General features: G+C 45.2%; 1 protein-coding gene across 4 annotated transcripts in view; it reads left to right on the forward strand.

Annotated features, from left to right (window-relative positions):
* Nucleotides 1–26,669, forward strand: part of LOC117423348 (chloride channel protein 2-like) — a 112,795-nt gene that overhangs the window by 21,814 nt on the left and 64,312 nt on the right. For all 4 annotated transcript variants that reach the window (XM_058990452.1, XM_034038966.3, XM_058990453.1 and 1 more), the window contains exon 2: nucleotides 13,371–13,518. In XM_058990452.1, the coding sequence (XP_058846435.1) occupies nucleotides 13,371–13,518 (148 nt within the window). The remainder of the gene's footprint in view (nucleotides 1–13,370; nucleotides 13,519–26,669) is intronic.

A 26,669-nucleotide genomic window follows, 5' to 3' on the forward strand; every position in this document is an offset into this window, starting at 1 on the left:
GGACTAGTTTAAATTGTAATAATAAAATACCTTATTTGAATTCAAGTCATGTAGAACCCACCTTGATCAAAATAATCAGACTAGACAATGTTTCTAGTGAATACAAAGGAACAGTTTTATTAGAAATAAAACTAAACAAAGGAAAAATTACAGGTGCAACAACTAAACTAAAATAATACAGAAAGGAAGAGTTAACTAAACAGTACAGAAAAGAAAGTTTAAACAACACCACCCCACTCCCGCTGGTTGATCAGTGATCCAACGCAATCTATGGGAGATTCCCTTAAAGGTTACAACTGCATTCCTGACAGCTATTTAAGATGAAGGTTAGTCTTAACAGGGGTATTGTTATTAACACAAATATTTACGATCGTTAATATCTGATAATCAATGCATCGTTAAATTAGTCTCATATATATATATATAGCAAAGTGTGATCAAGCATGGCAAAGCACAGGTAAGCACTGTGGAGTCCAGAGAGGTCTGGTAACTCTGGTAAATACATAGCATAATCATAAGAGGACTCAAACTTCTCTCCATCTTTATGAAGATAAGGGCTGGGACGACATGACAGGACCCTTACTGGAGCCCAATCGCCCACAGAAAAGTCAGTCATTGCATTACCGGTCACAGTGTTTGACTGCCTGTGTTCCACCCAGCATTCCCGAAGACACATAAGCCTACTCATCAGGTCACTGAAGAGTTAAAACTGTAAAACAAACTATTTCCAATTGCCTGTTGACTGCCTGATGGGTGAAGACAGCACAGCCCATAGCTGCTGCTGCTGCCAACAACTGCCTTACAAATCAATCACAAAAGCGTGTCTTTGAGTCACACAGGCTACTGTATCTAGATGTGAATCAGTACATTGATCCAGACACAATGCCCCAAGCCAGGGTTCAAACCCGCTTATAACGACCGGTCGAGGGACTGTATCAATTGGTGGTCGTTATATGCAGACGATTAACACAGGCAACACATATCCACTGGCATTCTCCAGAGCTGCGCTGACAGACTGGAGATCTGGCTGGATAAAGCCTGCTTTTCTTTGCTCTTCTCTACCTTGCCTACACTAGCAGTCTTTAAAAACCTACTTATTCCTGGCTTTTACAAACAGCTAAAGGGAATACTGTAATGCTGCCACCTACATCAAAACTGTACGCTTGAATAGGTGGGATGTTTTTTGCCCTAGGAATTCTAAGCATCTAGCTCTCTTTTAAAAGAGCAGAGAGAAGCACACAATTAACATTTTTCATGAGTAATTAATATAATGTATGCTGAATGTATGCAAGTGCTAGTACAGCTTCAACTGCAGGAAGCCCCCAGGGTTACAGTGTCTCTTTCTCTCTCATCAGACTGTATTGCGATTTAGAAAAAGGTAAACAGCATTTATTGTTATGTCAAACATTTGAAATCTCTAAATTTACAGGTTTCTTTTCCTTCTGTTTTTCTTTTTATGAAGTTTTTTTTTATCTGGAAGTTCTGCTGGTGGATGATGGTCCTGAAGTTTCTAATTTATATTTACCGTACTTCTTTAAACAACAGAAGTTAATTAAGGAGTGCGCTAAATGCTTTGAAAATATGGCCCATTGTGTTTTATTACAGCCAACCTATCAAGCTCTGTCTAACAGAAGGTATGCAGTGCCTGTGTCTGGGACTTTTTATTCAGTGATACATGTTTGAATACTCGCATCATCAAACACATTCATTGTAACTTATCCATGTTAAAGACCTTCATGTTTGTATGGTGTAACTGCAGTGTGTCAGTGTTGATGGATGGATGGATGGATGGATGGATGGATGGATGGATGGGATGGGATGGGATGGGATGGGATGGGATGTCCACCACTGTCACCTAATCACAATCCTGGGACCTTATCTCACGGGTGTACCTACCGTGCGTTTCTCATCACCAATACAAAGCTTTCTGAATCTTTTACATAAAAAATACTTTTTAACCCAGATATCAACTTTACCGCCCATCGATTGCCTCTTTTATACCTTTTATACCAGTTTTATACCTAAAAATCACTCTCTAAATGACCACAACTCTTTAACTCTCTAGCACTCTGTTCCTTCTTAATTCAGTCCTTTGAGCAGCATGCACTGTACAGGTCTTTCTTTGTTAGTTAACTTTACAGTCCTGGGTTCTTTGGCAGAGCTGTCCCCGTGATTGGGGCTCGGAGCCTGGTTTATAAATAGAGTTCTTGTGGCGTCTTGGCACAGCCTGGAAGAGCCTTTCTATCAGCCGATGATCAGTTCAGCGATCCAACAGCCTTTCTGAGGAATTGCGAGCAGAGCTCTGCCAGGACAGACCTAAAGAACTCGAGCCAATAAATCCTCCGTCATTACTTACTGCCTAACTAATGCATCCTGTTTCATTAATGTGATGATCGTGAGGGCTAAGGGGAGATGGGTGGCTCTGAGATCTCAGACAGGGTTAACAGAACAGAGTGGTCAGATTCAGGACTTGGTCCCAGACAGAACTAAATGGGTTGAAATGTCAGGGAACTCGACAGTCAGTGTTGCAGCTGCGTTCACAATCTAGTGTTTGTTTTCATTTGAATCCCCCCAGTTTACGTGTTTCGGAAGCCACAGTGGTTTCTTGCAAACAGCCTCTCAGTCCCAGTGACAGGCTGCAGGTTATTGGCATCTCGCTGAATGTAAACATTTTGAGTTCTGCCACGTTGGGAGGCACGTGCGAAGATTGAGATGCGCATCATGTTTAGAGAGAGAGGAAAGAGACATTTACTCTGGCAGGGCTTCATACAGATTCATCAGAAGAAAGTGGTTAATAATAAGGCCTTGGTGCAATTAAAGGATTTACACAGAGAGCAGGCCAGCAGCAGAGTGGTGAAATCCTTCTCTGCAACGATCACTGGAGTGGATACTGCAACCACCCAAACTCACTGTGCCTCCCCATTCAGACTGGAGTGGATACTGCAACCACCCAAACTCACTGTGCCTCCCCATTCAGACTGGAGTGGATACTGCAGCCACCCAAACTCACTGTGCCTCCCCATTCAGACTGGAGTGGATACTGCAGCCACCCAAACTCACTGTGCCTCCCCATTCAGACTGGAGTGGATACTGCAACCACCCAAAATCACTGTGCCTCCCCATTCAGACTGGAGTGGATACTGCAGCCACCCAAACTCACTGTGCCTCCCCATTCAGACTGGAGTGGATACTGCAGCCACCCAAACTCACTGTGCCTCCCCATTCAGACTGGAGTGGATACTGCAGCCACCCAAACTCACTGTGCCTCCCCATTCAGACTGGAGTGGATACTGCAACCACCCAAACTCACTGTGCCTCCCCATTCAGACTGGAGTGGATACTGCAACCACCCAAACTCACTGTGCCTCCCCATTCAGACTGGAGTGGATACTGCAGCCACCCAAACTCACTGTGCCTCCCCATTCAGACTGGAGTGGATACTGCAGCCACCCAAACTCACTGTGCCTCCCCATTCAGACTGGAGTGGACACTGCAACCACCCAAACTCACTGTGCCTCCCCATTTAGCCTGGAGTGGACAGGTCAGGGTACACAAGACAGCCCTCAAGAATCAGGCAAAAATATATCCAGACTTGTGCAATAAGACCATGCATAGTGTATGGAAGAAAATAATGAAGCCAAAAGGAAGGAGCCCTGCCTGCCTGCCTGCTACCATTTTAAATACTAACAGCAGAATACATTCTTCAGTGGTGTTAAGAATTATTCAGCACACCGTATACTGGGATGGCCATGAGATTTCTACTGCAGAGCACTTTCACCCATTGCAGGACAAATGGCTTTTCTTCCCGATCGCTGAATGACTCCAGGCAGTTCTGGGTGCTTTGACACCTAAGACAGAAAACAGTCCATCTCATAAATCCAGCCGACAGGGGGTGGAATAGCTGACCAATGGAGAACAAGGGGCTGCATCGGAACAAGAACAACCAATGGGAAATACTCCATGTGGACTCAGGCACCGCCCAAAATAACCATAAATAAAATAAGATAAAAAATAAGAGCGTCTTTGTATTCACTAGAAATGTTGTCTAGTCTGATTATTTTGATCAAGGTGGGTTCTACATAACTTGAATTCAGATAAGGTATTTTATTATTACAATTTAAACTAGTCCAAATACAAACATACCTTGCACACCACAGGAAGTTCCAGGAGTTCTGCAGGCTAGCCAGCCCCCTCCTGCTGCTGCTCCTTTAGCTGATACCTGCATATCTTGTATATCCCAGCCACTCAGAGCAGCAGTGCCCAATTAAACGCACTGAAACGCTGCCGAGTCGTTACTGTATATACAGCCTGGGGGTTGCTACAGCCCTGTACAGTACTGTACAGTGCCTTTGCAGCCCTCGGGTCTCTAGAAATATCCTTTGAAGAGTAGACCCGATGGCTGTGGCAGCTCAATCTACCTTCCACCAATACCCTTGATGTGGTCCTCTGCTGATGAGCTGGTGAGGAATAAAAAAACAAAGTGGCGAGGTCAAGAGTATTCAATCCACATTCATCACGTTACTGCATCAAGAGCTGCTGAAGCAACACTGTGTGCGGCACTGAAAAGAGAGCAGGGTTCTGGCGCTACGGGGAAGAACATTAATACAGTGTTTCTGCTCCCAGTGTGAGAATGCATACTGCTTTCAGAGATCATTTATCTCATTCAGAAGTTAATATGCAGTTGAACCTGTCCCGTATGTGCTAGAAAAGACGACAGAATGTAAGAGGCGGGAGGTAATTGGGCATATAAACCTATTGTAAATCATCTTTAACATTACTGTTACATGATTCTAATACAATCCTCTTGTGTGGGTTTTTTTCCCATTATCATTATGCAGAAGATTGCTTTTGTCTATACTTTCAATATTAAGAAGTTAATATAAAAATAACAGCTAGAGCTCAAATCGAGAGGAATACGACTGTGGAAAGTAGATCAGTGGTAAGCATTTGAGGGGAGGTGTGGTGGTCTGATGCATTCGGAATGAATGGAAAAGTGCATTGAAATGCTCTGGCTTTGTCTGGGGAGACCAGGTGGTTACAGCTAAGAGTAGAATGCATGACTACAATAAATACATCCTCGAATGGGTTAGGCTTGATTTATGGAGACGTGAAGTCAGAGGCTCTTAAACACCCCAGATCCGACTCCCTATAACTATAGGGGACAGGCAGACTGGTGACTTTCCATTGTGTGAGAGCAGAGCTTCCAGAGCCTGGCTCGGGGGATGCCTGCCTGGAAGTGTCTAGTGAAAGAGGGGGACCCTTCAGTTGTTGCTCTGATGTATACTAGAACAGTGAGGGAGTGAAGCTGCGGTGTCGTGGTCTTAGACGCCAGTCTCACGGTCCTGCAGTCTCACCTGATCATTGTACCAAGTCACACCGTTCTTGTATTGGGTGGAGATGTGGGAGTTTGGAGGCTGTACTTTTCCCATGTGTAGCTCGTTCTTCTCGTATTGTGCAACAACAGCAGCAGGCTTGTTTTTTGAATGCCTTTCTTGACAAGAGCATGAAAGAGTACAAATGTTTTACTGATCAATTATGGCTTGTGATGGTGATGAGGTCAAATGCAGATTTGTAAGCAAGGTTCCATTTTACTGCAGCTGGCTTGTGAATCGCGGTTGTTGCAATAATGGTTGTGCAGTGTTTGGAGTTGCAGCTAAAGGTCAGTGGAGGCTTCTGAGGCTGATGTGCTTGAGAGAACGGACAGGTCCATTCTACATATGCTTTATGGCTCTTCTAGGTGGGTTGTAGGGAGCTGACCGGGAATAGGGATGTTGGGAAGCGATTCCCAGGAATTTGAACCTTCGTTTGGTGTTCCTTGTGTGGAATCTGCCCCCGGGTGTTGTATAAACCCTCATTTGTCCAGGCTGAAAGATTCACCACATCCCAAACTGTTCATGCTCAGAGCTCCTCTCCTGGTGCGTGCTCATTGTTTGCCATCTCTTCAAGCTCCCATAAACCTGTGGAGTCCCCAGTCACTTCTTGGGGCAATAGTAATATACTGTAGGTCTAGAGTTAAGTAACTCTTAAAGAGATGAAATAGGGTTCATTAGTGTCCTGGTTATTTCCACGCAGTCGTCTGTATTGGAATATACAGTACACTGTGCTGGGAGTCCAAACGATATACAATAACATGCCTGCTTCACTCCCCGATACCAGAGCAGGATTGTATTTTTATTGAAAATAAAGATTTAATACAATAAAAAAAGCAGCAAATAAAACTGTGAACAAACCTCAAGCAGAAAATCCCTTCTGCTCCTGTTCCTCTCGAGTGACTTGACGTGATAATTGTACTTCCGATCAAAGATTACAGATCTTGGCAGCCAGTGCTTGGTAATAAATATTGACTTTAGTTCTGGTGTTGTGTTGTGTTGTGTTGTATTGTATTGTATTGTATTGTATTGTATTATATTGTATTGCATTGTGATGGATTGTCTTATTGTGGTAAGCGTTCTGTTTACATTTGTCCTGTGTATAAAACCGTGCACGTTGTTTCATTTCTCATCCATAAGGACATTGGAACTGCAATTTAAGAAAACTGGAGAAACAATTCTACCATTCAATAAGATGCAGGTCGACCGCAGTCTTGCAGCTCTGTGCCGGAACACTAATCCCTGGAATCTCATTTTGTTTTTATAGAACTGGAAAGGCAAGGTGTTGTACAGTACAGTACACTGTTGAGACGTGTGCGGAACAGTATAGTACAGTGTTGATACGTGACTCGCTGGGGTTTTGGATGGAACATATCAGGAACTTGAAGTTGCTCATTTGCATACATACATAAACCCACGTGTGTGTGTGTGTGTGTGTGTGTGTGTGTGTGTGTGGATACTGAACTCTTGGAGCATATGTAATTGTTCCTAGTGGTTAATTTAAAAAAAAAAAAATACCCATGTTGAACAAGATAGGACGTGTTTTTCTAAATTCGCCTTTTTGCTAAAATTGTAAGAGAGCCACTGAAGTGACTTGTGGGCGTGCTGTTGTGTTTTTATTTCATTTGCTTCCTGGCTGGCCAGATGTTTGAGGGGTTTTATGAACTCCACTTGGTTCCAGTCCATTCACAGGTGTAGGGTAACACAATTATTCACAGTTGTGACTAACATAAGTAAAGATGTTTTGTTTTTGAAATCCTTGTCTGTGTCGTGTTGCATTTCTAATCTCCTCAGCATGGTGTCTTCAGCATTACAATGGTAGTTCAGTGAGCTGGTTTTGTGTGTGTCGGGTATCCCCGTAGTGTGATACAGGGAGGCATAGTCCACAGTGTACTAATGACTGCCCTGACCTTGTGCTGGAGGGGATTCTATGTGTTTAGACCTGTTTTCAAAGTGCACTGTAATGAAAAGGTCCTAAACAGAGCGACTCTGTTTGAATCGTTAACTGAATGCAGAAGAAGGGCAATTAAATTTATCAGCTTGTGAAACTTTGGTCAAAGTGTGTTATCTGAGCAGTAAAGAAATCACATTCCTTAGCCTGTTAGGCAACGGTGTATCTGAAGTGAATTATTTATCAAAGACTTTAATTCCTGTTATTGTACAATTAGGCAATGTACTGTAAAAAAAACAAACAATATAAAACAAACACTGTTAAGCCAAAAGAAGAAAGAGTTCTATTAAGATATCTGCAATCTTAACTGCTGATCTCTGTTTGCACTAAGCTTGACACCCAGAGCGTTTGCTAAGGTTTTGAATGGTTTTCTTCTTATCAATATAATGACCGGGGGCCTGTGCACATGTAAAATATCTACGCACCCACAGTCCTTACAGCAGAAACAGGACCTGGCGTAACATATGGGGATAATGTTGAGGAAATATGTAATATATTTCCAGATAAATCTAGGGAACCTGAGACCCATTCAGTTTTAAACGTGGTATTGAGTTTGAACACAGACGTCATTGACCACCATGTCTGTCTCGTGCAGATCACACAGCACAGGTGCAAAGTGGGCAGCTCATTATTGTGAATGGATATGCATGCATGTCTTAGATACAACGTTATGGTTTCGATCAATGAAACTACACCTGTACTTTGTACTGTACACCATTCCACACTCCCCACTTTCACTCCCAGTTTCTAATAGAAAAAGGGTTAAACCTCCTATTTGTTTTTGTTTCCTCTCAGAAGCCATCCATCCATTCATGATTTGTTGTCTCTGCTCTGCACAATGTGCTGTGCTGGCTGTTTAGTTCCTTGCGGTCTCCAGAGACTGAGGCCTCCAGTCTGAGACCCCCTGCCCTGGGGGGAGTGCTCTCAGTGGGGCGCTTGCTGTTTTGTCCCGGCTGCTGTGTGTGTGTGTGTGTGTGTGTGTGTGTGTGTGTGTGTGTGTGTGTGTGTTTTTTTTTTCTCTCTCCATACAAGAACAATATTTCATGCTCAATTAGAAATGAACATGTAGGAAATAAAATTTGAGGCAACACGTAACCCGCTAATTGACTCTAGGAAGGAAGCCTGAGGGTCTTTTGTTTGTGTTGTAGTTGTTTAATCTTAAAAAACAAAAAACAAAAACAACTCAGCGACTGGGATCCCATTCACAGTCCACTTCGGGAAAAATGTAGTCTTTCTTAATGGAACAGAACAATGAAAACATCAGCATCCAAACCTGGGGATGCAGCCTTTCTAAAGCTTCCACTGCTCTACACTCCCAATATATTCATCTCTTTTTTTTTTGTACCTGCTTTCTCACTTTGTCTTGTGTGCAGACCACGTATTCTGCCACAACACGACATGCTTCATGGAAGTGCCTGCTTTTCTCTCCCCGTCTCCCGAGTCCCGCTGTGCTGGCATTGGGATCCCACCTGACCCCAGACAGCTTCCTGGAGTCGCAGTAGAACGAGAGAGTAGTACTGTGGGGGTGCTGGATAATGAGTCTTCCCACCAAGTCAATGTGGAAATCCAAGTGTGGAAAACAAGAGAATGAAAAGATCCTCACTGAGTCTTGTCAGAATGCTGCAGTGTTATGAGTCTTGTCAGAATGCTGCAGTGTTATGAGTCTTGTCAGAATGCTGCAGTGTTATGAGTCTTGTCAGAATGCTGCAGTGTTATGAGTCTTGTCAGAATGCTGCAGTGTTATGAGTCTTGTCGGAATGCTGCAGTGTTATGAGTCTTGTCGGAATGCTGCAGTGTTATGAGTCTTGTCAGAATGCTGCAGTGTTATGAGTCTTGTCAGAATGCTGCAGTGTTATGAGTCTTGTCAGAATGCTGCAGTGTTATGAGTCTTGTCAGAATGCTGCAGTGTTATGAGTCTTGTCGGAATGCTGCAGTGTTATACCGAGTCTTGTCAGAATGCTGCAGTGTTATGAGTCTTGTCGGAATGCTGCAGTGTTATGAGTCTTGTCAGAATGCTGCAGTGTTATGAGTCTTGTCAGAATGCTGCAGTGTTATGAGTCTTGTCAGAATGCTGCAGTGTTATGAGTCTTGTCAGAATGCTGCAGTGTTATGAGTCTTGTCAGAATGCTGCAGTGTTATGAGTCTTGTCAGAATGCTGCAGTGTTATGAGTCTTGTCAGAATGCTGCAGTGTTATGCTGAGTCTTGTCGGAATGCTGCAGTGTTATACCGAGTCTTGTCAGCATGCTGCAGTGTTATGAGTCTTGTCGGAATGCTGCAGTGTTATGAGTCTTGTCGGAATGCTGCAGTGTTATGAGTCTTGTCAGAATGCTGCAGTGTTATGAGTCTTGTCAGAATGCTGCAGTGTTATGAGTCTTGTCAGAATGCTGCAGTGTTATGAGTCTTGTCGGAATGCTGCAGTGTTATGCCGAGTCTTGTCAGAATGCTGCAGTGTTATGAGTCTTGTCGGAATGCTGCAGTGTTATGAGTCTTGTCGGAATGCTGCAGTGTTATGAGTCTTGTCAGAATGCTGCAGTGTTATGAGTCTTGTCAGAATGCTGCAGTGTTATGCCGAGTCTTGTCGGAATGCTGCAGTGTTATGAGTCTTGTCAGAATGCTGCAGTGTTATGAGTCTTGTCAGAATGCTGCAGTGTTATGAGTCTTGTCAGAATGCTGCAGTGTTATGCCGAGTCTTGTCGGAATGCTGCAGTGTTATGAGTCTTGTCAGAATGCTGCAGTGTTATGAGTCTTGTCAGAATGCTGCAGTGTTATGAGTCTTGTCAGAATGCTGCAGTGTTATGAGTCTTGTCGGAATGCTGCAGTGTTATGAGTCTTGTCAGAATGCTGCAGTGTTATGAGTCTTGTCGGAATGCTGCAGTGTTATGAGTCTTGTTGGAATGCTGCAGTGTTATGCCGAGTCTTGTCAGAATGCTGCAGTGTTATGCCGAGTCTTGTCAGAATGCTGCAGTGTTATGAGTCTTGTCAGAATGCTGCAGTGTTATGAGTCTTGTCAGAATGCTGCAGTGTTATGAGTCTTGTCAGAATGCTGCAGTGTTATGAGTCTTGTCAGAATGCTGCAGTGTTATGAGTCTTGTCGGAATGCTGCAGTGTTATGAGTCTTGTCAGAATGCTGCAGTGTTATGAGTCTTGTCGGAATGCTGCAGTGTTATGAGTCTTGTCAGAATGCTGCAGTGTTATGAGTCTTGTCGGAATGCTGTTATGAGTCTTGTCAGAATGCTGCAGTGTTATGAGTCTTGTCAGAATGCTGCAGTGTTATGAGTCTTGTCAGAATGCTGCAGTGTTATGAGTCTTGTCGGAATGCTGCAGTGTTATGAGTCTTGTCAGAATGCTGCAGTGTTATGAGTCTTGTCGGAATGCTGCAGTGTTATGAGTCTTGTCAGAATGCTGCAGTGTTATGAGTCTTGTCGGAATGCTGCAGTGTTATGAGTCTTGTCAGAATGCTGCAGTGTTATGAGTCTTGTCGGAATGCTGCAGTGTTATGAGTCTTGCCAGAATGCTGCAGTGTTATGAGTCTTGTCAGAATGCTGCAGTGTTATGAGTCTTGTCAGAATGCTGCAGTGTTATGCCGAGTCTTGTCGGAATGCTGCAGTGTTATGCCGAGTCTTGTCAGAATGCTGCAGTGTTGTGAGTCTTGTCAGAATGCTGCAGTGTTATACTGCAGTGTTATGCGTATGGTTGTTCTGTGTTCTCCTACACCTTTTCAAGGAATAGGTTTTTCTTTTCTTTTTGCACCCCAGCTGCTGCTATCGGCTCCTGACTGTCTCATGCTTTTGAATCCCAGTGGGTGAAGCTGGGGTGGAGCCGTCTAGAGTCGCAGAAACACTGGGCCATTGAAGAACAATTGTTCTGCTCTATTTCAGAGCGCTGAATAAACTGCAATAAAGAAAAGTCTGTTTTTAACAGACTGGCATCTCTGTTCAACTTTGCTGCTGTTTGCTAACCTCTTGGCGCCTAATCTTTCCTGCGAAAGCACAGACATCCATTTGCTATATAGTGAAGTCTAAACTGGGTTGAGACATTTCCTTTTGAAGTTTTAAATCTATGATTCCATTGATCTTTATATACTGTAACGGATTTCTCCTGCAGAAAGATATAATCGGCTGTCCTTTAAGATGTGTCCCTGAAATGTCTGAAGGCAAAGGCTTTCCTGCATTTCATAACTTTCTTTAACAGTTGCAGAGTTCAAGTTACTTTATTAATTGTTCTAGCTAACTTGGAATATGCAACTGTTAAGAGCTGAAAGCAATTACAAAGGTCTAATTAAGCAAATTAGCAGTTCAATTAAGGGTCTCTTTAAGTAATTGAGAGCTCAGGTGGATTGAAAACCAGCAGACACAGGGTCCTCAGGACCGCTTTGGGAACCACTGCCCTGGCAGAACTGGGAGCTGTTTCTCAAAGAGACTTGTTCTATACAGTGGGCCTGTTCCAGCTCTATTTAAAACAAGCTCCCCTTACTGCTGAGCCCACGATACATCACACTGGGTTTGAAAACAGAAAGACCCATTCCGAGCCTGGAATTATTCATATTTCTAACCATAGTGTCTGTTTTCTTTGGGCTTGTTTTTCAGCTTTGTCAGTAAGGGAGGCAGGTCTGTGTGGTTGCCAGGTAACCCTTGAGAGAGCAGCGGTAGTTGGTATTCAGTTTGAGGCCTGCTCTTGTTGGCAGTCTTGGAGGTGTAATAGTTCAGGCCTCTGTCACACAGTGGGGGTGAAAGGAGGCTGGAAGCAGGTTATTGCTGATTTACTGTAACCATACTTTACAACGGCCTGATTCTGTCCTGACTCCCTCCCAGGCTTGAGGAATGGAACCAACGTGGGACTGACTTTCCCAGCGTGCCACGCTGAGACGTTAGGGCTCAAGAACCCGGAGCCCTGCTGAGCTGAATGACCCAGTTTGTACTTTATTATCCAGGGTGTGGATGTGGAAGGGGGTGGATTGGAGGGTGTCGGGTCCCTGATGTCATTCCCTGATGCTTCAGCGCATACTGGGGATATTGATGGTCCCAGTTGTGATGCAGTTGCTCCGAATAAAGTGCATGCTGCCTGTAAGCTGGTAGTGTTTTGGCTGTGTCCAACACTATATACAGTACGTGTGGATGGTTGGATGTAAGTGAGACTTCACTGCAGTCTAACGGCACTCTTTCTAGGTGTTCGTTACTCGGGTGCTGCAGTTCAACTGAACTTGCACATTGTATTGAACCTACTGAACCCCCTGGAGTCTGCCCCCCCCCCCCCAGGTGTCTTACAGGTGCAGTCTGGGGTTTATGGACCCCTTCCCCTGCTTATTGATCAGTTTGCAGTCTGCGTGATGTGTCAGTGTGCCTAGGCTCTTTACTCCCACAGACTCATGAGTAATCTTGTCCTGCAGAATATCGCCCTGTCAGCAGAACACATCTCTGGGCTACAGTGTAGCATTGCACAATCTACTGCATTTTTTAAATTATTTATTTTTTTAAATTGTATTTGGTCTCAAGATCTTTAAGCATTGATAAAAAAAACAAAAAAAAACACTGGCTCCGTTTTAACGCCGCGCGGCTCTGACGGAGCCAGCGGAGACCCCGTTAACACAGCGTGGCTCTGACGGAGCCAGCGGAGACCCCGTTAACACAGCGTGGCTCTGACGGAGCCAGCGGAGACCCTGTTTGTGGTCTGGCTTTTGAAAGCAGTGCTGTCCTGTGTAGGAGTGACAGAACAATGCTCTTTGATTGGAGTGTAGACACAGGCTGGTAACCAGCTTACAACACCATTCTGTATGCCCTCTCTGTAATGCCAGTAGAAATGTTAGTCTTACAACACTATTGTCACCTTTTTCGAGTAACCAGTGACTCGAGCCATTTTTTAAATGGGACAGTAATTAGTAAGAGATCAGAAACTCGTTCGCCTATTTAAGGTTAAAGTCCCCACTTGACTGATCCAATGGCAAAATCAGAAAGCTCCCAGGAGTGCAGATTTGTGAGGGGGGTGAGGCGCAGCTTCCCCAGTGCTGCTCGTCTCTTTGTGTTTGACGGTGCTCTGTGCTTCTCATCCGCAGATGTATGGCAGATATACCCAGGAGCTGGGGGTATACGCCAAAGAAGAAGCAGCACGCTTGCGGGAGGAGACCAGTTTCAGGAGGACAGCGCTCAGCCGGTCTGCGGAGCTGCTGGAGTACGACAAGAGCCGCTGCGCCAGGTGTCGAAGTGAGTGACCCTCCGTACAGCCACCGTGCACAGCACAGGAACAGCAACCATAGGAACAGCAGAGGAACAGCAGAGGAATAGCAACCGTGCACAGCATAGGAACAGCAGAGGAATAGCAGCCGTGCACAGCATAGGAACAGCAACTGTGCACAGCATAGGAACAGCAACTGTGCACAGCATTGGAACAGCAACCATGCACAGCATTGGAACAGCAGAGGAACAGCAACCATGCACAGCATAGGAACAGCAGAGGAATAGCAGCCGTGCACAGCATAGGAACAGCAGAGGAATAGCAGCCGTGCACAGCATAGGAACAGCAGAGGAATAGCAGCCGTGCACAGCATAGGAACAGCAGAGGAACAGCAACCATGCACAGCATAGGAACAGCAGAGGAATAGCAGCCGTGCAAGCATAGGAACAGCAACCATGCACAGCATAGGAACAGCAGAGGAATAGCAGCCGTGCACAGCATAGGAACAGCATAGGAACAGCCACCGTGCACAGCATAGGAACAGCAGAGGAATAGCAGCCGTGCACAGCATAGGAACAGCAGAGGAATAGCAGCCGTGCACAGCATAGGAACAGCAGAGGAATAGCAGCCGTGCACAGCATAGGAACAGCATAGGAACAGCCACCGTGCACAGCATTGGAACAGCAGAGGAACAGCAACCATGCACAGCATAGGAACAGCAGAGGAATAGCAGCCGTGCAAGCATAGGAACAGCAACCATGCACAGCATAGGAACAGCAGAGGAATAGCAGCCGTGCACAGCATAGGAACAGCATAGGAACAGCCACCGTGCACAGCATAGGAACAGCAGAGGAATAGCAGCCGTGCACAGCATAGGAACAGCAGAGGAATAGCAGCCGTGCACAGCATAGGAACAGCAGAGGAATAGCAGCCGTGCACAGCATAGGAACAGCATAGGAACAGCCACCGTGCACAGCATTGGAACAGCAGAGGAACAGCAACCATGCACAGCATAGGAACAGCAGAGGAATAGCAGCCGTGCACAGCATAGGAACAGCAGAGGAATAGCAGCCGTGCACAGCATAGGAACAGCAGAGGAATAGCAGCCGTGCACAGCATAGGAACAGCAGAGGAACAGCAACCATGCACAGCATAGGAACAGCATAGGAACAGCAACCCTCACTTTAGATAAGCTCGTTCCAAATTAGTGCTAACCAGGGGTCTGAGATCCAGTGGTATATCAAATGAAAGCATGATTACTCTAAACAGCCATTAAGGCCCGCAGGGAAAAGGCAGCTCCCATCATTAATGAAGCTGCTCTTACTGTAAACAGTGACGAACACATTTCACAAGCAGGGCAGTGAGCTGAGCTGCAGAGTTTTCAATGGAGTAACAAGTCAGGAAGTGGAGCACAAGTGAGAGTTGAGTGATCATTGGACCTGGGATTGGAGGAATGCATTATAGTTTCCAATCTTGAACTGCTTGTATGAAACTCCCCATGCATCTGTTCCACTGGGCATGACTGGGGTGGAGATACGAGTGTTCTGATTGGAGGAGGGGTGCAGGAAAGCGCTGGGTCTTTGAGGTGAGCTCGGGATCCCTGCTTTCAAGGGCAGGAAGCTGGGGGTTTCCACATCTCATTAAGCATTGTTACTGTTAGAGGAAATCAATCTAGTACCATTGCAAAAACAAGGCACTTCCTATTGGGGCTGCGACAGACCCACACTGCCTCGTGCAGACAGCAGTGCAGCAGAGCTTCCAGGGAAAGCTAGAAAGCACAGTCAGGAAAAGGAATTTCCAGTTTGCCTAGTAATACAAAAAACCAATGCAATGCTTTGTTTAACCACTAGAGGAGGCTGTGGCATTGCAAATTCTCTGTCTTCCCACGGTGAATGTAATTTACAGAAAAGCATCTCAATGTAGTATTGCTTTTGTGGGGATTATCTAAAACACACACACATATATATATATATATATATATATATATATATATATATATATATATATATATATATATATATATATATAATATCATTTTTTTTTGGGGTTTTAAAGTACCTTTTTTGAACATAAATGTCCCTTAATATGCAGTTTGGCACGAAGGTCCATTACTCTTTAATATATAAGCAGGAGGGTAGGACGCAGTGTAATTCTTATTGTTGCTGTTCTGACACAGCTAAACTGTGTGAAGTCTGCTCTCTGCTGGTGGACAGTTTTATTACAGCATTGTTAAAAGATTGCTGGCTCATTCTCCACTCCTGACCATCCAGGTTTTGGGGTTGGGGTTGGGGCTGGAGTTGGGGTTGGGGTTGGGGGGGCTGATCTCGTTAGTCCAAGGCTGCTGCTGTTGTATGGAAATTCAGAAGCAATGCTGACACTGTTACTGGGGCTGCTCAGTCCTTCACCACTTCTAAGAAATCATAATGGTTAAACATCTGAAAACAATGGAAGAATCAAGAAAAATAATTTTGAAGGGAAAATCAACTTGATTATGCCATTGAGAGCATGATACAAGTTCGAAAACAGAATGCTATTCAGCCCTTAGAAAGAGAAGCCTCGGCTGGCTGCACCCTGCTCCTTTAATGAGTGACAGCTGGCCTGGCCTGCTTCCTGCCCTGCTGCGAGACCTCCTCCCTGGCCGGGCGGCGCCGGTACTTTCTGTTTCCTGTCCCCGTGGCGTTGCCTGTCAGCAGCTCTTCCTGGCCGGAGAGAGTGCAGGGGCGGACAGTGGAGTGAATAATCTCTTTGTGTCTGGCAAGGGGAACGCACTTCATTCAAAAATAAACAAACAAAACAAAACGGTTCCTCTGAGGGTGACCTGAGCCGCCGTTTCCTCTGAGCAATGCAACCCCACTGGAGGGCTGGTTTGTGTTCCCCTTTTAAACACGTGTTTATTCATTTGAAATGGGTTCTTACCTGGAGGGCAGGTGTGATACGAGTGCTGTTTTCTACAGTATACACACTTCTGAGACATGCAGAGTTGAAAGAAGAACTATGCGTGGATGATACAAGGATAGGAAGGGACTTCATGCATATCTTACACTCATCCAGCATCTCCGTATTAGCAAACCAGCCACACCTGCTACTGGTTCAGAGTTCAAATCTAGCTAATTCCTTGTGTGATCCTTGCATCATCATAGCAGAACCCTTCTTCCATTCTTTGTGCTTCACATGCTCCCCAATGCGTGTATCATTCTATCACAGCTGTTGCTTTAAACCTGCATTGTGGTCTTGCATGGTCCTTGTGTTTTTATTGGAGTGTGAAGATCTGGGTGTACTGTAGGTCTTAATGGAGTCTCCTCTCTGCTTCTTTATTCGCTGTGTGACTTTGGATTTCTGTTTTCTCATTCTGCACTGTGTTCTTTCAGAGGACACATGCCTGTAGAATGACACAAGATGCAGAAAACCACAGAAGTTGGCTCCCCATCCATCTTAACTCGCTTTGTTTTCATTGTGAAATCCAATACATATATTGTAGTGGAAGAAATTGGCAGTTGATATTTGATAAATATGTTATGAATTTTTAAAAGATTATCATTTCATTTTGAAGATGACTTTTGCGGTTATTACTGCACAATACATAAAAAAAGGAAAATACAGACTATGAATGTTCAAGGTAAACTGAGATTTCTTTAATCCAGAGTAGTTCCAGATATCCTGTTTGTATTATTTAATGAAAATGCATGCTTGGTAAAACCTCGGTTTCTTTCATAACTACACATCTGCTTGCCAACATGGATCCAAACAGTACGGAGCTGATGTTCATTTCTTGACTGGCAATGCTCGCTATCCTATACAAAGAGCTCTGCATTGTTCTATAGCCTGCATTGGAACATGGACTTGTTTTGAGTATGACCGTTTCCTTAATGAACAGAATATCTGAACCTTGCACAGACCGTTTGGTTTGGACTTGATTCATGTTCTGAGCGGAGCTGGGCTGCGCTGGTAAAGCTGACATCCAGCCCAGTCACTTCAATAAGGTGGTTAATAAATGAGTGTTGAGTAGTTTAACAAGAGCAGCGCCAGGCCGTGGCTGTGTAAGGCTTGTCGGAGCGCATGCAGCGTGACAGCGAGCTTTTCCTTTTCAATCCCACAATCTAATCTGCTTGCATACAGCAATCCAAACCCCAGGCGAGTAACACGGAAGGGTAGTTGTGGAATCAGGGTTTCGTGAATGTAATCGCATGCTTTCTGTACACTTCCCATGGTCTTTTTTAACCCCTGCATTGATTTCAGTTGTGTAGCAGCAGCTTCTCTTCAATAAGCATGTATTAAACGGAGAGCAATGCCTTTCAGAACAGAACCGAGAGAAGGAGCTCAGGGTGCTGTGTGTGACTAGCTGCGCTCTGCCTTTGAAGTGAGACATACACATTGTAAACAATGCATTAAAATTGAACGTCTTCTTCATGTAATCCAAACACATCCGCTTTGTTAATTAAATACATGTTTCATTTCTCTAGCTAACATGTTCATTGAATTGATGATGCCTTAAGGGATCTGCTGACTTCAATGCATTTTAACAGGAATAGACCCCCCCCCCCCCTCTGGGCCACTTTGGGGCATCCAGTGGGACCTGTAAAGCTTGTTACATTATATAGTGTCCCCCTGAGCTGCTTAAGCTGCATTGTTTTCTTCTGCTTTTCCCAGAGCTTCCCGTGGTTTGCTATGTTTTTCTCATACCTCTCTAGGTCTCACAGTGTCAAGCTCAGCACAATGTCCTGAGGAAAGGAGGCTGGACACTGTTGGGTTGTTTAGGTGCCGCAGGGATTACTGGTGTTTAGGGGTTCATTAAATCTTAGCCAGGACCCCAGGGCTCCAGTCCTGCTCTTTCTTGAAGTATCTCTGTGGTGCTGTCGACATGCATCAGGTTTACACCATCACTATCACCCTTTCATTTTCCATGAGGACCGCAATCATCATTTGAAGGGGTTCCAAGTCCAATATTGAGATTCCAGTAGAAACGTCTCTACTGTACCTGTCCTGCCAGGTACCTCATTATCCAGACAGCTGCTGGCCCATTAGCACTCTGGCCCCGTGATTTAATCATTTTCACCCCCACCGCCCAGTCCTGCTCCGGAGTGCTGGCCTGTGCTACAGAGAACAGAGTGACCAATGTGAGCTATCTGGACCCCCCTCCCAGATCTCCTGCAGCTAAGTCACATGGTTGGGGTTACCTTGCTGTAATTTCTGTTAACCCTTTAATATTAGATTTAATGTTTATCTTACATTACATTGCCAAAACAACCTTTTACACCTTTTACACTGCATTGTGTGTGTGTGTGTGTGTGAGATGCATTCAGTATTACACTGCATTGTGTGTGTGTGTGAGCTGCATTCAGTATTACACTGCATTGTGTGTGTGTGTGTGTGTGAGCTGCATTCAGTATTACACTGCATTGTGTGTGTGTGTGTGTGTGTGAGCTGCGTTCAGTATTACACTGCATTGTGTTTTTCTTCTTTTTCTTTCTGGAGGCGTTGCAGCTCTAGGAAGGCTCACATCTTGCTCTGTGCTGTTATCGAGCTGTCGACTGCCCTGAGATGCATGGCTGTAATTATGTCTAAATGACATCGCGGGAGCAGGAGAAAGGCTGCCACCTATCTTTCATATGAATTGGCCCTAATGACCCAGCCCCACTGATAACATCACTGAATAACACCGAGCACGGCAAAGCAAGCTGCTCCACAGACTCACAATTGAAGCTCTCCTGTAAATCGGGGATGTGCATGACTCTCCGTTCCAGTGGAGCTCCAGAATGGATGGCTTCGTGAATGTAAAGGGAGAGTGATGGTTTTGCTTGTCCCAGTCAAGACCAGCTCACCTGCCAGGCTCGGGACTCCTTGTTAAAGATGCACAGCTCGCTGTTCTTGTGCTGCTACCAGGTGACACGTAGAACAAGCATGCTGTTGCTGCATCTGCCCGTTCAGGTACCCGCAGGCAAGCGCGTGCTGTCCAATTGAAAAGACATTCTGGTTTCCTCTGTGTCGCGTTCATGTCTGCTTGTGCACGGGATCGTGTGCACAATCAGGTGTGAGACGGTGTTGTTTTTCCAGAAGGCTGGCACTAATAATCTTTCACAACCAAGATCTGGAGATGTTGAGTAGGAGGTGAGTTTTTGCCAGACGCCCGACTGCACTGCCAGAGCAGCTTAGAGGAAAGCAAAGAGAAAGCAGGGCTTCTGATTTTCGGTCGATAAAACCTGATAAAACACCCCCGATACAAAAAGAAATTGAAATCGGTGTATAGCCAATAAACACCGGAAAACACTGGAAATGGTTACTCAATTCATGCTGACTTCACCCCTTTCCCATTAAAAACAAACAAACAAACTGCTTTTCCCAGTGCAGCTGGACAGTGTCCCTCCTTCCTGGCTTGTATCTCTCATTGAATCATCAACGTCCCTCCTTCCTGGCTTGTATCTCTCATTGATTCATCAGTGTCCCTCCTTCCTGGCTTGTATCTCTCATTGATTCATCAGTGTCCCTCCTTCCTGACTTGTATCCCTCATTGAATCATCAATGTCCCTCCTTCCTGGCTTGTATCTCTCATTGATTCATCAGTGTCCCTCCTTCCTGGCTTGTATCTCTCATTGATTCATCAGTGTCCCTCCTTCCTGGCTTGTATCTCTCATTGAATCATCAGTGTCCCTCCTTCCTGACTTGTATCCCTCATTGAATCATCAATGTCCCTCCTTCCTGACTATTCTGATCATTCTGAATACTTTAAACCCTGGTACTGTTCTAGCCATGCCTTACTGTACATGATCACAGCAGCCACAATGTTCCCAGAGTAGAGTCCTTATTGCTCTGCCATTGTAGTGGCACTGCATTGCCACTGAATATCACTGTTTGTGAATATCAGTAATGCGTCTTGCTTACGATTAAGAGTACATATGATGGATGCATTGCATCGTTCCTCTTCATAATGGATTTACATCTTTCCATGACTGATCGCGTCGAACACAAAAGCTATTATTTTGTCACTTTAGAGAAATGCTTTTTCTTCACACCTTGCTGGTTTTGTTTCGTAGCTCCCTGTAAACTCTAATTGCAGCTTGTACTTCGAGCCCAGGCAAGATACAAGAGATCTTCTGTGTCAGAGTTTCTGATTTCTTGTATCTACTTTTTAAAAAGCAGAATAACTCGGATGAACATGTACAATAAGATTTCTGATAGTGCAGCAGACAAGTCCCAAAAATAGCTGAGCAGAATCTACAGAATCACCAACACAAAAGCTGTAGTTAGGTTGTATGCATTTGAGCTTTGCCCAATAGTCCTGTTCATCCTAAAATCCTCTGTTAGTCCTATACCCATATATTAGTCCCAGTTAAAGCGCAGGAGAGCAGGTTTATCAGGGGAAAGCGTGGCACCAGCCCTGGCAGACAATAGCCCCGGAATCCAGCTTGGTAAATTGCAACATTTCTCATGGCTAGCTTTTTTCCTTGCTTATTGATGTTGCTGCTATGTTTCATAGGGATGGAAACAGGATTGCAGCTTGTAGCTACTCTCCAGTGCTGTAAGATTGCAGCTTGTAGCTACTCTCCAGTGCTGTAAGATTGCAGCTTGGAGCTACTCTCCAGTGCTGTAAGATTGCAGCTTGGAGCTACTCTCCAGTGCTGTAAGATTGCAGCTTGGAGCTACTCTCCGGTGCTGTAAGATTGCAGCTTGGAGCTACTCTCCAGTGCTGTAAGATTGCAGCTTGTAGCTACTCTCCAGTGCTGTAAGATTGCAGCTTGTAGCTACTCTCCAGTGCTGTAAGATTGCAGCTTGGAGCTACTCTCCAGTGCTGTAAGATTGCAGCTTGGAGCTACTCTCCAGTGCTGTAAGATTGCAGCTTGGAGCTACTCTCCGGTGCTGTAAGATTGCAGCTTGTAGCTACTCTCCGGTGCTGTAAGATTGCAGCTTGTAGCTACTCTCCGGTGCTGTAAGATTGCAGCTTGTAGCTACTCTCCAGTGCTGTAAGATTGCAGCTTGGAGCTACTCTCCAGTGCTGTAAGATTGCAGCTTGGAGCTACTCTCCAGTGCTGTAAGATTGCAGCTTGTAGCTACTCTCCGGTGCTGTAAGATTGCAGCTTGTAGCTACTCTCCGGTGCTGTAAGATTGCAGCTTGTAGCTACTCTCCAGTGCTGTAAGATTGCAGCTTGTAGCTACTCTCCAGTGCTGTAAGATTGCAGATTGGAGCTACTCTCCAGTGCTGTGCTCTGGTGTACAGCCTGAGATTGGCAGTTCATTACCAGGGCTGCAAATTCAGTGTGTGTCATCCTCCTTTAGCAAAGCAGATAAAAGTCTCTGGGCAATTAAAGCTGAGCTGATACAGCTGGGTGTCATTAACTAAAGAAGCAGTAAATCAGGGATCAGAGGCGAGGCACTGAAAGGGCTGCTTTCCTTTAAATACTAATGGTACCAAAACTCCTGTGATTAACTTGCATTGGATTGCAGGTCCTCTGGGCTGGGTTACGGAAGCGCATTTCTGTTCTAGTAAAGATTACTGATTGCTGTTTGAAGCACAGACACCCTCCCTCTTGTTTTACCCGCTTGCTTGTCTTTTATCGCCCTGTTCGGGGGGGGGGGGGGGGGGGGGGTTCATCCTCCAATTCCATCCTCCTGTAAATTCATTAAGTCCTTTAAGGAACAATTCTGTAGTACATTGGATTCCTAAAAAAAAAAAAAGGCTGGATATTTTTCTGAATTTTAGGTTTGTTTGCGGCTTCCGAGGAGAAGATTTGGATTGTTACTTGTTTTTGAGCTTGGTTTGAGGTTGAAAAAAAAAAAAAAATCCATAGGCTTGTTCTGAGTGAGTGTCTCTTAATAGACTTTTCTTTTGCCTTTTGTCTTTGTTCAGGAAGAGGGATTTGTTAGCTCTGCATGTTGACTTTTGAGACCTGAAGGAGGATTTGACGGGGGGGGGGGGGGGGGGGGGGGGGGTCCTTTCTGCAATTCCAAAATCTTGCAGCAGGGGGCAAAGTGAGTCTTTGACTGAAAGTAGCCAGTGTACAAAAATAAAACAAAAACGCCTCCCCCAGTGTGTGTGTTTAGTCGACTGTGACACACCTGTGTAATACTGTCAGTGTTGGGTTCAGATCTTGATGAAACTAATCCAGGTACAGAGGGCACTCTCGGTAAAGGAGCATTCTGGAGTGGGCGTGTGTCAGGCGGATTGTTTCAGATCTCATCAGACACTGTGCTGTGTGGGAGGGCTGTCCGAAGGGAAGGGGGCAGAATGCTGCCAACAGTGCCTCACTTCTGTTCATCTGTTCCCAAGCTCTAAACAACACGACCCATGCATATATTCTCTTTCCTCATGTTAAGTAATGGGGCCATATTGAACAACGTTGTGTTAATTTGCACACTGGAAAGATTCAATGGGGGTCACTGCTGGATTGGAGTGGAGTTTTTAGAAAGCGGGTGATGGCAGGGGTCTGGAGCTGAGGGACCCTTCCTCGTGACCCCGATTACACCCCTCCCCACGCCCAGCCCCTGGTGGAATCTGGTACCCTTAGTTCAGATCTACATGGAAAGTGCTTGGTGTGCGTGTATCCCCTCAAACTAAAAAAGGCTTGGGCTTGGTGCTTGTAGTCCAGGTGTTGGATTCAAAGTGCGCACATCACATGGTCATGTAATAATGTAGCATTAGCTTTCAGAAGGCATCTGTGTAGGTAGCTATACAGTTCCTCTTGAGATAAGGGTGGATTGTACCGTGCTTGGAAAATGTTATTAAAAATGAGAACTTCAGCAACACAACGATGCACGAAGCTGTGTGAACAGAGCCTCCGACAAGCTTCTGAAGTGGATGTTTTAAACCACCTTCCGCTCCTGGGCTTTGTTCCAGCCCTCTTCTAAATGTTTAATCAAACCAATTGCACCTCCATGCAGACCCTGAAGTTGTTCATTATATCCCTTTACCTGTTAAACCGGGAGTGGAATGGCCCTCCAGGACCGTGATTGGATACCCCTGTTTTAAACAGACTGGCAAATATGCCTGTAATATAAATAACCAGGCATCGGAGCCCCTTTATTTAAGCACAGAGAGTTTGTTTGACACTGGAGTTGGAAGGAAAGAGAAACCCGGGGTCTCTGATTTTTTTTCTGCAAGCGAGCGATCCTAATTACGAGACGGAGCCCCTCATTACAGAGCTGTGACTGTGCTCATTATCACAGAGCTGCAGAAACAGCAGCCGCTGCTCACCCCTGCCCCCGGGTGCGTCACTGCTGCCCCAGAGCCTGTGCTGTGCCGCTGCGTGAGGAACCGTGCTGACTGTGGAATAGACGCTCCCCACAGAGCAAAGAACCCTAGGACTGCTGCCATGCCAACTGCATAACACAGACAGTGCCTGGAGGAGGATCTTTAAATAACATATTCCAAAAAAGCCTGCTCGTGCAATGCATTACTATCCTTCAATTCAACTGTAACTTAACCAGAGTCACGTTGTTTGGGTTTGTGTCAGTCTTGTAACAGTGTGTCTGTTACCGCAGTGTATTCCTCTGTTTAATTCATATTGCACTCGACAATGGCTCTCAAACTAAAAATAATCTTTATTTTTATATAGCGCCTTTCATAGTGGACCACCATCACAAAGCCCTTTACAAGATGCAAGACTAGGGTCTCACCTGAAAGACGGAGCACAGGAGGTTAAGTGACTTGCTCAGGGTCACACAGTGAGTCCGTGGCTGAGCTGGGATTTGAACCGGGGACCTACTGGTTACAAGCCCGTTTTCTTTACCCACTGGTCCAGAGTTTTGCCTCCTATATTAGGTAAAACTGTGTTCATAAATTAGGAAAAATGGTTTCACCCATAAAATAAATAATAAAACTTCCAAGCTGTACCAACCAGGTTTGGAATATCGAAGCGTGCGTGCTTGCGTGCGTGCGTGCGTGTGTGTGTGACCCTCAGGGGAAGCACTCTTGTTTACAAGAGGGTCCCAACAGAGCGCAGGCAAAGAGAGTGCACATCATGGTGCAAAAAAAAATAAAACATCATGGCAAACATTTAGAAAAGCTGATAGACTGCCCCTAAAAAACTAACAGGAGCTGCACTCTCTTATAAAGTTTGTTCCATTAGTGAAAGATGAAAAGAAAGCTCTTCTTAATGTCTGAGCTGGATCTGATTCAATTGCATTCCCCTGAGAGAGAGAGAGAGAGAGAGACTGTCATTTGGATGGCAAGATGTCACGTTGCAGGTCGTGTCATTGATAAAGACATAAGACATTGATTGTACCCAGCGATCGGAACACATTTTCTCTGTCACAGTGACTGCTGAAGCACCAGCGTCTGAAGCTGTGATGTGCTTGGAAGACAGAGATAGTCTGGTTTGTGAGCTGCAACACCGTGGCCATTCAGAGACAATGCGATACTGTCCCGGGTGACCCACAGGGCTCCTTCCAAACTGCTGAAGTTTTCCTTTTAAAACAATGTGACTGCCTCAGAATCAATATGATGCTGCATTTGTAAAGTTGAGAATATGTTGTTAGACTGGGAACACTGGGACAGGATAGAGTAGTTTTTAGTCAATGACTCCCATCTGGTGATAACTAAGGTAAGGAGGGGTTTTGGTCAAGTGGCTAAAAGGCACTGTACATACTGTTACGCCACGAAGTGATAAAATATACATTGACGCCACCTGGTGGACACTACAGCTCATGATTTCCTCTGATGATCCTGATCCCACGGTTGGCAGTAAATGATAAGGGCCTTCAGGGGAATATTCTCCTAGTTCAGTAGGTCAAACTGTTCTGAGTAGCGCTGCTGAAGTTAACAGCGTTGTCCTACGCCTATCTGAGCCTAATCCCAATGAAGCTGATGTCAGATTGGGTGTTTCTGCTGACTGCTTGAGCAGAAGTGTCCGGGTTCGGGGTCCCCAGCTCTTGGCTGCAGTGCCTGTTTGCTGGCTGTGGGGGGTGTTGGCCTGGGTACCCAGCACGGCTTTGCATTAGTAGAGCAGATGGGAGTTCAGTGGCAGACAGGCCTGGTGTCATTAGGGAAGCAACATGCTATTCAATGTTGCCATGGATACAGAACAGCCCCCCCCCGATAATTTCGCGCTCTCTCAAGGTGAAAGTAATCGTTATTGGTTGTGATTGGGGGCAGGAATACAAAGTCACAAAGTGTTGTTATAGCAACAGAGAGAACCAAAGGATGACGAGGTGTAGCCTGTGTCACTTCTTGTTCAGCTCATTCTGTGGTTTATCGGCAGAGGCAAGGTTGACCTTTCCTTCCACGAAATATGTAGATAAATAAATATCTAAACACAGACGTGCCATTAAATGATCGTGTTGAAGAGGCTGACCTGTTTAAATGTTATTTATTTTAAAGTCTCAAGAGTTGTAGGTGTGTGAGGAATGTTCTGCTTCCTGGAATATTCATCTACCCATCTTTCTGTCCTTCCTCGCAGTTCACCTACAGCAGGGTGCAGCATGTCAGTATAGAGCGACACAGCCTCTTCCATCTTCTAAACATCCCCCCTCCTCTGCTCAGTTTCCTTGAGCCAGGCAGGAAAACAGTGGCGGTGGTTCGAGAGGAGCTGAGATCCTAGAGCTGCACCTTTTAAATGTTTTAGTGTTTGTCATATTCCTCGATTTCCTAGGGGCGTTCTGTGCAGTTTCAGATTGCGTCTGGATATTAGTCTGCACCCCAGAGTGGAATTGAGGGCGCTGGGTGAGAACTGCTAACCCTCATTCAATCAGAGCCTCGTTACCTGCTTCTGAAATCTGATACACTGCTTTAGACTGTGACTTTCAGAGAGCACTGACGCAGGTCTCCTGAGTTCTACAGTGTCTGTGAGCCTGTCTGCGTGTCTGCGTGTCTGTCTGTCTGTCTGTCTGTCTGCTCTTTCCACCCCTCACACTTTATTAAAGCACATGACTCTGGCATGTGTTGCATGTCCGCTGTGATGTTTCGTTTTCCACTGCAGATCAAAGGCTCTGGTGATCCAAGCACCTCACCTGCTTAAACATTTGGTGATGAATAGCAGTGTGTTCTAGGAAAACAAATCCTGTGAGGGTTATATATAATATATGTGGTGGGGACAGGGTTAAAAGCCTCCCTGACAAGTTTAATTGTATTAGTTAATTGTTTTATTGTTTGATTGTTTTGGTCGCTGATTACTGACTGAAAAGAAATCCGAAGCAAGCCTGTGTGTTCACTGCTCTCTCTGCCCTCTGTCTGCTTGTAGACCAGCGTACCGTT

This window comes from Acipenser ruthenus, chromosome 17 (genome assembly GCF_902713425.1).
Source record: "Acipenser ruthenus chromosome 17, fAciRut3.2 maternal haplotype, whole genome shotgun sequence".
Taxonomy (NCBI): Eukaryota; Metazoa; Chordata; class Actinopteri; order Acipenseriformes; family Acipenseridae; genus Acipenser; species Acipenser ruthenus.